General features: G+C 42.5%; 1 protein-coding gene across 38 annotated transcripts in view; it reads left to right on the top strand.

Moving 5' to 3' along the window:
- The window catches only part of SLC8A1 (solute carrier family 8 member A1), a 374,952-nt gene extending 366,087 nt beyond the window's left edge, over positions 1-8,865 (top strand). For all 38 annotated transcript variants that reach the window (XM_070572826.1, XM_070572820.1, XM_070572822.1 and 35 more), the window contains one exon: positions 5,352-8,865. In XM_070572826.1, the coding sequence (XP_070428927.1) occupies positions 5,352-5,728 (377 nt within the window). In that variant the 3' untranslated portion in view covers positions 5,729-8,865. The remainder of the gene's footprint in view (positions 1-5,351) is intronic.
- The last annotated feature ends 1,284 nt before the right edge of the window (positions 8,866-10,149 follow it).

The following is a 10,149-nucleotide window of genomic DNA, read 5'->3' on the forward strand; positions in this document are numbered from 1 at the left end:
CACGCGGCAAGTGGAGGAGCCAGAATTCAACTAATTTAAGTAAACTTCCCCCGTGCCTTGGCCTTTCATAGTAGCCATGCTGGAAGAGGGTTTAAAAAAATTAAGAGCAGAGTATAATGTGAGAGTGGGAGGACTTCATGGTTAAGCAGTCCTAGCCCCTCTATCAGGCCCACCCAAGCTGTTTTATGAGCAGATGACCACTAGATCTGAGGGCATCACTTTCTCTAAGAAATCGGTTGCTCCTTTCTTCTCCCCGTTTAGCTGCTTCCCTGAAACTCAAACATCTATTCCTCCCAGCCAAGACCCCAGACTGTGGGCGCTTGGAGCAATAGCTTCCATTTCCGTGCCTTACAGCTGTGGTTCTCAACCTTGGTGTAAAAAAGGACAACCAAAGGCACTTGTTAAAATGCATATTTCTGTCTTTTCTTCAGAGAGTCTGATGAAGTGGGTTGAGGGTGGAGGCCCAAACCTGTTTTTTTTTAACCAGGCCCTCCCAGTATCTCCAGTGCCAGTGATGCACAAACTTGGCTCACATCACACACAGTATTTGAAACGCCGTCGCCGCTGCCACCATTTATTCCAAGGCTTCACTCGTTTAAATGGACGGCTGATCAACGTGATTTGAAGCAAATAATTTTGCCAACATTTCTTATCTATTTTTAAAAGGTCAATGACTCTGCTGTGTGGTTTAATTTCATAAATATTGCCAAAAATTTGATCAATGGCAATATCTTCAGTTATAGAGAGCTTTCTTCCTAGGATCTTCAAGTACTTCATTTAGGTCCTTTATTCTTTAAAATGAGAAGATATTTTTTATCCTTAGTCAGTTCTGATGAAGAAGGGTGGTCATGTACAAACTCCTACAAAGAAGAAAAATCACCCCAAAATCGTATGTGTGAGTTTAGTGTTTTGAGGTATTCTAAGCTCAGTAAAGTTAGGGAGCATCTTAGGGACCTTCTAGTCTAAACACTTCATTTTAGATGAGGAAAACAGAACCTAAAAAGGTGAAATGTCTTGCCCAAGAACAGAGATAGTTAGAAGAGCCGAGAGTGTCTCCTTGAGAAGGCTTCTCTCGCTTCTACACCAAGAATTGTGTGGCCCCTGGGCTGTCTCTCATGTCATAATTCACAGGTGCTGGGGGAGGCAACCTGGCTCCATAAGCAGGCTGGACTCCAGTTAAAATCACTGTCAGTGCCGGTTCCCGAGCACAAACCACTTGAGAGCTGAATGGCTGGCCCCCAAAGTATGCTGAGTCAAGAAGAAGAGAAGTCCTTTGGGGTGAAACCATCGCTCTAGATAATCTGCAGGCCTACGTGTGACCTGCAGGCCTGTAAGAACTAGCCCTCTTATGGAAGATACGTGTAGGGCTTCGTCTATCAGTAGCCATGAAGTTTGAGAAACTCAAGTAAAAAAATAATTTCTGGAGGAAAGGGGAGTGTGTTGACCTATTCCTGCATATTGGCTGGATGATTTGGCCACGGTTATGTACAGTGAACTCGAAACAGGTCTGCAGAGAACAGTTATGCCCTGACTCTGTGATGTGTGGTTTAATTCCAGCCACCCTGCCTCCCAAACAAATCTTCCCTGTCATTGATTTATAGTGATAGGTACCAAGGAGGCAGGACCAAAAGTCTAAGACTGTACAACTAATCTAAAATGTATTAGGATTCAAGGTGGGAGTTAAAAGCAAAAACTCCTATTAGAAACCTAGCCCGAAGTATATATGTAGGAAAACATATATATATATATATATATATATATATATATTATTATCAACATGACTTAGCTGGTGCCAATCACACTGCAAATCTGGTTCAGATGTGTTTGTATTTGATGGGCCAAGTTATGCAGATGATTACAACCCTTCGGAGACCGCCGCAGTAGTTCTTTCTCGGGTTTTACTTTGGGGAATGGCATTTGAATGGCGTTTGCCTTGTTCAGCCATAAGCAGGTTATGGGCTTAGCGCTCAGGGTAGGGCTTGGCAGTGCCCAGCATATGGTGTGTGGTGTGTGGCTCTATGCACCAAGCAGCAAAGCAATGCTAGAAGCAATTTGGGGAGATTCCATTACACTTCATTTGGAAAACAGAGTTGTCTCTGTTGGAGCAAAGGTTAATGGTTTGGATTTGCATGTGTTTCTACGGTTTCGATTTTGCATAGTTTTTGAATTGAAAACAGACAAAAGGGCTGATGTATAACCCAGGTAAATAAAACCCACCAGACTCGAAGAGGCCCAAAACATGTTTCATTTATCTAACAAGCTAGTTACTTTGGCTACTAATTTTGGGGGAATCCAGAGAAAGGCATTTGCAAACAAAAACCTATTATTATAAGAAGAATTGTCCTGTGATATTCACATTAATAGGCTACTTAAAAATGGCTTGAGAGAGAGGAAATCCCTGTGGACCCAGGTGTGCCCTCCGTTTCAGGCAGAAGGCCTGGTTTGGCTGGTTCAGGGTCCCCAGGCCCAGGAATCTTGGATTTTATGCCTCATTCCTTTCTGGTACAGTGGCAGAGGTGCCATCTGGAAAGTCCAGGGTTTCTGAGTGGAGATGGGGCACCCAGGAAGTCCGGTGTGCATGCACCATGTGCCAGGGGAGGTAAGCAGCTGTGTACTGTGGAACAGCGCCAGGTCACCTGCCCCTGCAGCATGCGGAGGGGATGCCCCAACCCGACGGCCCCGCCTTATGTGGCCATCTGTTCCCCACCAGTCGGCACCAGTAGCCATGTCAGGACAGAATAACATCTCAGGTGCTCCTTGGTGGTGGCGGAGCTGAAAACTTTCTCCTGCCTTGGAGTCTGTTCCTTTACTTCCCTTGCTCAGCTCTCTGTCCTTGAAAAATAAAAGCAAAATGACTTCAATTTTTTGAGACTGCTGCTACAGCAGATCCTAATAACTCCTAACAATGAAGTGCAAGAGACCATTAAGATGTGTCTTGCTTGGCTTTTCCTCACCAGCCTCTGTGATAGTCCTTATTGGGCCGCACTGTGTGATCATGAATGCACAAAGAGCCCAGATCCAGGAGGGTGGGAGCAAACCGCCTCCACCTCCTTCAGTCTTCACTCTCACTGATCAAGGAAAGAGCGTTCCACGAGAACCTGCTGCAAAGTTTCTAGGGGGAAGGAATGGGGCAACCCAAAATGGACTAAGAGGAAAGGAAAACTTCAGCCTCCCTGGTAGGGGTACTGTGGTGTGGACTGAGAACGGGCTCTGAAATCAAACATTTGCTTTAAAACTCCTTGTTCTATTGACCAACAGCCCATCCGAGAGGCATAATATCACAATGTCACAGTTTCACAAATTGTAAATGAGGAATAATATCTCCATAAGGCTAATAAGAAGGTTGAATGAAAATATACATGTAATGTATAGTACAGAGTAGGCAGGGTTTGCCTCTTTATAAAATAGTAAGTAAAACCTGCTTTCTATCACAGACAGAGGTCAGAATCAATGAGATGGCTCCTCAAGGTTAACCAGTTCCCTTTCAGAAAGAATGTGGTCCTGCAGATCCAGTGGCTTCTGAGGAGACTAAATAACCTTCTCTCCCATTGTAAAGCATGAGAATCTACAGGCTGATAGAAACTTACATGCTTCATGTATGGTCCCCATTGGAGATTTACTGAAGAAAGATGGTGGCAACAGAATAGCACTAGAGCGGAGAAAGTAGTCCAGCTATCATACAACTACATGCATGCTCAGAGCATGGCAAGGGCCACAAGAAGACTAGAGCTCACGACCTGATGCCTTGTACTGATATCATATCTGCCATTATCAGCTCTGCAAACATGAGTTCAATTTGACAGTTATTGCCATCTACTATAAACCTACGGTGCAGGGTGTGTTGCAAAGGCAGCTGAAGGGACTTTGCTATCAGTAACTAGGCAATTGTATAGGAAAGAAATTGAATATCTTGCAAGTTCTGTTTACATGCTTAATAAAGGGAGCTATTTCAGATCCTGCCTCAACTTTTAATAAACTGATCTAACCAGTTCTTTCCAAAACAACAAAGAGCTACTCTTACCTTGTACCAGGAAACAAACATTTTTCATATAACGTATAACTTAATGGCACTCTGAGGTGAAGGTCACTATCCTTATTTCACAGACTAGGAAATTCAAGCTCAGAGAAATGAAATAATCTGCCTGGGGTCACACATTCAGTGGTGAAGGCAGGATTTGAAACCTTTTGACTCAAATGTGCTCTAAATCCCTGTGCTCTACTCGTCAAGAAGAATCAGTCACTCTTGTCCTACGCCCTGTATGGACCGTGATTTTCCTATCTTCAGAAAAGGATACATTCAGGATGACTGGTGAACGAAGAGCTGTGAGGATGGCCTGGCCCCAAGGCCGAGTGGTTAGGTTCGTGCCCTCTGCTTTGGCCGCCCAGGGTTTCACCAGTTCGGATCTTGGGAGCGGACATGGCACCGCTCATGAAGCCATGCTGAGGCAGCATCCCACATGCCACAACTAGAAAGACCCACAACTATGTACTGGGGGGCTTTGGGAGAAAAAGGAGAAATAAAATAAAAGAGCTGTGAGGATGCTCATTGGTACTCAGGACACAGGGAGAAGTGACATGGCACAATGAACAAGCATTTGCCTGGAAGGCAGGAGGCCGAGCTCAAGCCCAAAGGTGGCTTCTTCCTTGTTCTGTGATGTAGCACATTTTGCTCCTCATCTCTAAGCCTAGAATCCTCACCTATCAAGTTTCCTCGCCTCATAGAATTGCAGTAATATAGGTGAATCTGCTTTCTATTCACGAAGGCTCACGGCAAATGCCAGCTATTATTATAGTTCAATTCATTTCACTTCCACTATTGACTTGCTCTTGAGTCTTTGGAAATACTTCCTGACACCTTAACTTCCTTATCTATAAACTGGAGCTGATGATACAGCATCTTTTAGTAATAGCCTCCAGCAACCGTTCTTAAACTTTAGTGACCTAGAATCTCCTGGCATGTTGTTAAAACAGATTCCTGGGCCCTGGTGGTTATGATCCAGCACAGCTGGATGGAGCCGTGTAATATTCACTCTTAAGAAGGACCCCACACCATCCGTCTCAAAAATGCTGCCCCACAAGCTCGATATTACAAAGAACTGTGGTATCTGTGGGTAAAGAATTTGACCAGGATCACCTGTAACACAGACAGCCCTGAGCCCTTGAGTCCTGATACCTAGATCCTCTTGTTCTGACCATACAACTGGGACGCAAGAGAACATGGAGTGCCCCCTCGTCTCTGGGTTTCCGTCAGCGGTTTGATTCTAGAGTACACAGCTGAAGCTTCCAGCAGTCCACAGACATCTTTATAAAGCTTAACTAAGCGTCATTGCCTTTGTCTTCTTCCTCCACAGATACTTTTGCAAGCAAAGTGGCAGCCACCCAGGACCAGTACGCAGACGCATCCATAGGTAACGTCACGGGCAGCAACGCAGTGAACGTCTTCCTGGGAATCGGCGTGGCCTGGTCCATTGCTGCCATCTACCACGCGGCCAACGGGGAACAGTTCAAAGTGTCCCCTGGCACACTAGCTTTCTCTGTCACTCTCTTCACCATTTTTGCTTTCATCAATGTGGGGGTGCTGCTGTATCGGCGGAGGCCGGAAATCGGAGGTGAGCTGGGTGGGCCCCGGACTGCCAAGCTCCTCACATCCTGCCTCTTTGTGCTCCTGTGGCTCTTGTACATTTTCTTCTCCTCCCTGGAGGCCTACTGCCACATAAAAGGCTTCTAAAGGAACAATCAGATATAGTAAATTTATATATATATGAATATATATACATAAAAAATTATGGATAACGAACAGAGGAAACTGACATTTGTCATGTTCACTTACCTGCTGATGGATTCCAGCTTCAAGAGCATACTCTGTACTAGGGCCGAAGTGAGAGACCATCACCTCCCATTCCCAGGGGCATCGTCACGTTGAACAAGGCATGGAGGCAGGGCCATCTTTGCAGCTCAGCCTAGAGGGCTGTGTTCTCTCCACGTTCATAAATCCTTAAGTCTTTGATTTGTTTTGTTTTTCTTGTTTTCGGTGGGGGATGGGGAGGTGGTTGACGTTTGGCTTTTATTTTATTTTATTTTGTTCTCTTGGGAGGATCGAGATTTTTGCTTCTCTCGTGGGAGATGATGACCAATCTAAATGCAAATGGTTTTGTGGTAAAAATTTAAATCATTAAGGTTACTCTCTCTTCCCCCAAATACTTTAAAAATTATTATGGATTAAGAAAGGATATAAGCATGGAAGAAGAAAGAAGCATGTCTTGACCATATTACTAAACTTCATGCTTATCTCTGGAACGTGAGCAGAGAGGAAGCTGCCTCTAAGAAGAAGCATGGGAGCTCGAACAGGCCAAGCAAAGTGATGGTTCTAGATACAGTCTGATGTTTAAAGATATGGTGCCTGACACTCTTGTTCAACAGGTACAGGAATAACATGCCTAGATTCCCAGGAACGTGCAAAATCCTTTCTTTCTTCTCTCTTTAGCTCTGGACTGTGATTAGCAAGGCCCTTATTCTGATGTTCCAGCCCAACTAACCCCCTAGATCCCCCATCCCAACCCTCCTTCTCCTGCCCACCATCCTTCATGCAAACAGGAAGAATAACCCCATTCCAAAAGCACATCATCCTTTTCCATTTGCATCAGTATGTGTTCCAGTCCCATGTTGCTGTTGCCTGGAATCGTCCATCAGTTTTATTTTCAAAAGTATCCATGGCTTGCAAAATCCTGTTCCAGTCATGACTATTTGCTCCTTTTTCATGTGCCTGTTTGGGAATATTGTTGTGATACCTGTTACACAGTGCATGGATGAAAAACAAATAAAACAAAATGAAGCGTATCTGTATATAGTAGAGTATAGCGTATACTGTTCTCCCATTCAGCAACGTTGATTGGACATTGAAGACATCAGTGAGTTTTCTTTTCACCTGAGTTGTAACTTTTGTGTTGTTATTGAGTTTGATTATTACTAGGGGTAAAAGGAGAAAATGGCTTATTGTTCATGGATCGGCACATTCATTTCTAAGAAGCAATAACTGTCATGCGAGAAGTTAAAGCTATTGAGAGGACAGCAGGCAAACTATAAAGTATCTTCATGGAAAATTAGCCATGTGGGACACATCAGAGGCCTCTAAAAATCACCTGTTGGTTCAGGAAGGCCAGGGAGAAAGGCGTTGTAGAGAAATGGATGCGTTAGACGTGCCTGGGTTTTTAGAGCTTCCATTTTCACAACACCCCTGCCCCCAAAGTATTTATTTCACATCTGCTCTGTCTGGCACAGATGGTAGATAGTGCTGGTTTGTTCGTTTTATTTTTTTATGTTAAAGGCTATTTTGAGCCCTGTTTCTTTCACCGTCCAGACGCCTCTGATTGTATCTGCAGTTCCTGAGTAGGAAGGAAGCCGGGTGACCAATGGGCCTTTGCAAGTGCGTCTTCTCCGCTTATGGCTAAGAAGTAAGCAATTAAATGAGAGGACTAGTGCCTCCTAGGAAGACTGCCCTAGGAGGTTTTTAACCCTGGAAAGGAATGGCTCTTTCCATTTCAAAATACCAAAGAGCGTGGATAAACCCAACATTCCAAATTAGTAAATCCACCAATGAGGAAAAATGGAATGACTTTGATCCTCTCTCAGAGATTTCTCTATCTATGAAGAATCCCAGGCTGGAGACAACCCTGGCCCTCTGTGTTGATTCAAAGATACTTAAAAAATAAAAGCTGTTGAGAGTGATTTTCTCTTCTTCCACTCAGTAATCATGATCATTCATCATTTAATAAACATTTAGTGACTGAATGAATAATTAAATGCTGGTTACCCACTCAATACTGTGCTACTCTTGGGGACTTAACCATGACCAAGACAGCTCAGATCCCTGCCCTCAGGGGTTCACAGTCAATGTGATTGCTATTTCCATGAGTAGAAGTTAACACAGCCACATGGAAACAGTTTATCTTGCAAGGAAGAACACAATTATGAAACTTTTAACACAAACACATTGAAATTGTACAGATACAATTGTCCAAATATCTAAGGTTGTCTTTAACGAAGAGAGTATAAAGTACAGGTTAGGAAAATCATCCTCTGTGTCCTTGGCCAGTCTTGCAGATATGTACATCTCCCCATGTTAAACCAAGAAAGGTAATCATGTTGATGATCCAGATCACTGAGAAGGCCCAATCAATCTCAGTTTTTATCTTGTTGGATAATAGTACTTTTCTATGCCCCACACCTCTGCAATTCCTCAGATGTCCTGGAGACTCACCCCTGACTTGTCATGGCCCAGCACCCTGGTGGCCTAACTCCTTTGAGGGCACATTCTAACCCATCTCTCTTTTCTTTGAAGATTTACTAAGTGGAAAGCTAGCCTAGAAACACCAAGTAAATATAGTCAAGGGATGTGAGTGGTTCAAACATTAGAAAGATTTTGTGCTCATTTTTAGCCGTATTTAGAATGTCAATAATCCCATAGCAGATTTCCACAGAGGACTTTTAAGAAATTCTTGCCATTGGTCAGTTTCAATTTCAAAGCTTTTTGGTTTGTTTGCTTTTTAAATTTTCATGTTATAGCGAAAAAATGATTCTGGATGTTCAGGGTTGTTGTTAATAATTATAGTTGTGTAAAATTATTTCATTTTGTTTGATTATTTTATTTTGTGTGTATTGTGCACAGCTTTAGGGGAGAAGTGCACTAATTGTGCTGTTCCTTATAAATGGTACACATTATTGACACAGACAAATAAAGTTTCTAATTGTTTCTGACTTAATCACTAGCGATACAGCATATTCTGTACGAAATGTTTTCTCTCTTCTCATTGTCATCTACTTCATTTTTCGTTTTCATGTTTTGAAGAAATAAAGACCAAAAAGGTATTATTGTGCAATTGGTCTCCTCATCCAAAAGAAAGACAATAGATACCCAGTATTCAGCTCTTGCAAATGTCAACCCTTCGGTCATGCAATATTTCCTTTTTAATGTCCCAAAAAAGCACAGTGTCAGAAGATTGTCAATCTGATGGTGTTGAGATAAATGTTGGACATTTCTCCATTTCACTAATTGTTTTTTACATCTTTTAGTACCACTTTATCTACATCCTTTATGCATCCAAGAACATGAACCCATAAATAGTTACACATCTGGCACTTTTTTAGCATGAGTATTACATCAAATCAATCAGTCTCAATAAACATTAAACAGCAAAACGAGTGATTCAATGCCTAGAGTAGCCTTGGTAATTTAACAGCCCTTCAGAAAATTTCTGTGGCCCAATAATACACAACCTCTTATAAGCTAATTTTATTTCTTTCAAAGATTCTGATTCAAGTCTTCTACCAGTGAAGATTTTATAGAGCTTCGCTTTCTGTGGTTCATAGCATAAACAGACTAAGTTTTTTCTTTTTACTTTTCAAGTTAAAAAAATGATAAAACATGCTGTTTTAAACAACCCCGCAGATATTCTGATAGGTGGCCTCTTCCACAATGGGAGCCCTGGTGCAGCCCCTTCCCGCAGTGGTCTCACTATTAATAATGCTCACCGTCTAGTCTACACTGTGTTTTCCAGTGGGGCTTGCTTCATTGTTGATTCCACAGCCCAGGACCCCTGGTCCTAACCTGTCACAATAAAGTGAGATTGACTGGTTTGCTCGGCATACATCTGAGAACTTTGTGGAAGCAATTAGAAAAATAACAAATTTCTTTTCGTAGATGATGAAGTCCTCCATTCATGAATAGTGACAAAACTTCACCTTCTCAAGAATGTAAATTGGCTCCTTTAAGCCTTCTTTCAGTGTTTCCTGGCTCAAGATGTGAAGTCTCTCTTTTTGATTCTAGTTTTTGGTCTCTGATCTTGAGCAGTTGCATCCAGAGTGTCTTGAGTATAGTTTCATAACTTCAAGAACATTTGGCAATGTACAACCTTGGATCTCCACTGACCTACAACTGGCATTTGGCTTTTGTTGGAGTAATCACTTCACTTGGCCGAGGCATTCCAGCTGTTGGTAAAATTAAGCATTTCAATCAATAAACATGTGAGTGCATTATGTCAAAGAGACATACAAAATCATATTTATCTTACAGAAAAAGAAAGGTGCTGTTATGAGTGGATTCATTAGCTTTCGTTCAGATCTACCTACAGATTTGTGTTAATAGATTGCATT

This window comes from Equus przewalskii, chromosome 14, assembly GCF_037783145.1.
Source record: "Equus przewalskii isolate Varuska chromosome 14, EquPr2, whole genome shotgun sequence".
Taxonomy (NCBI): Eukaryota; Metazoa; Chordata; class Mammalia; order Perissodactyla; family Equidae; genus Equus; species Equus przewalskii.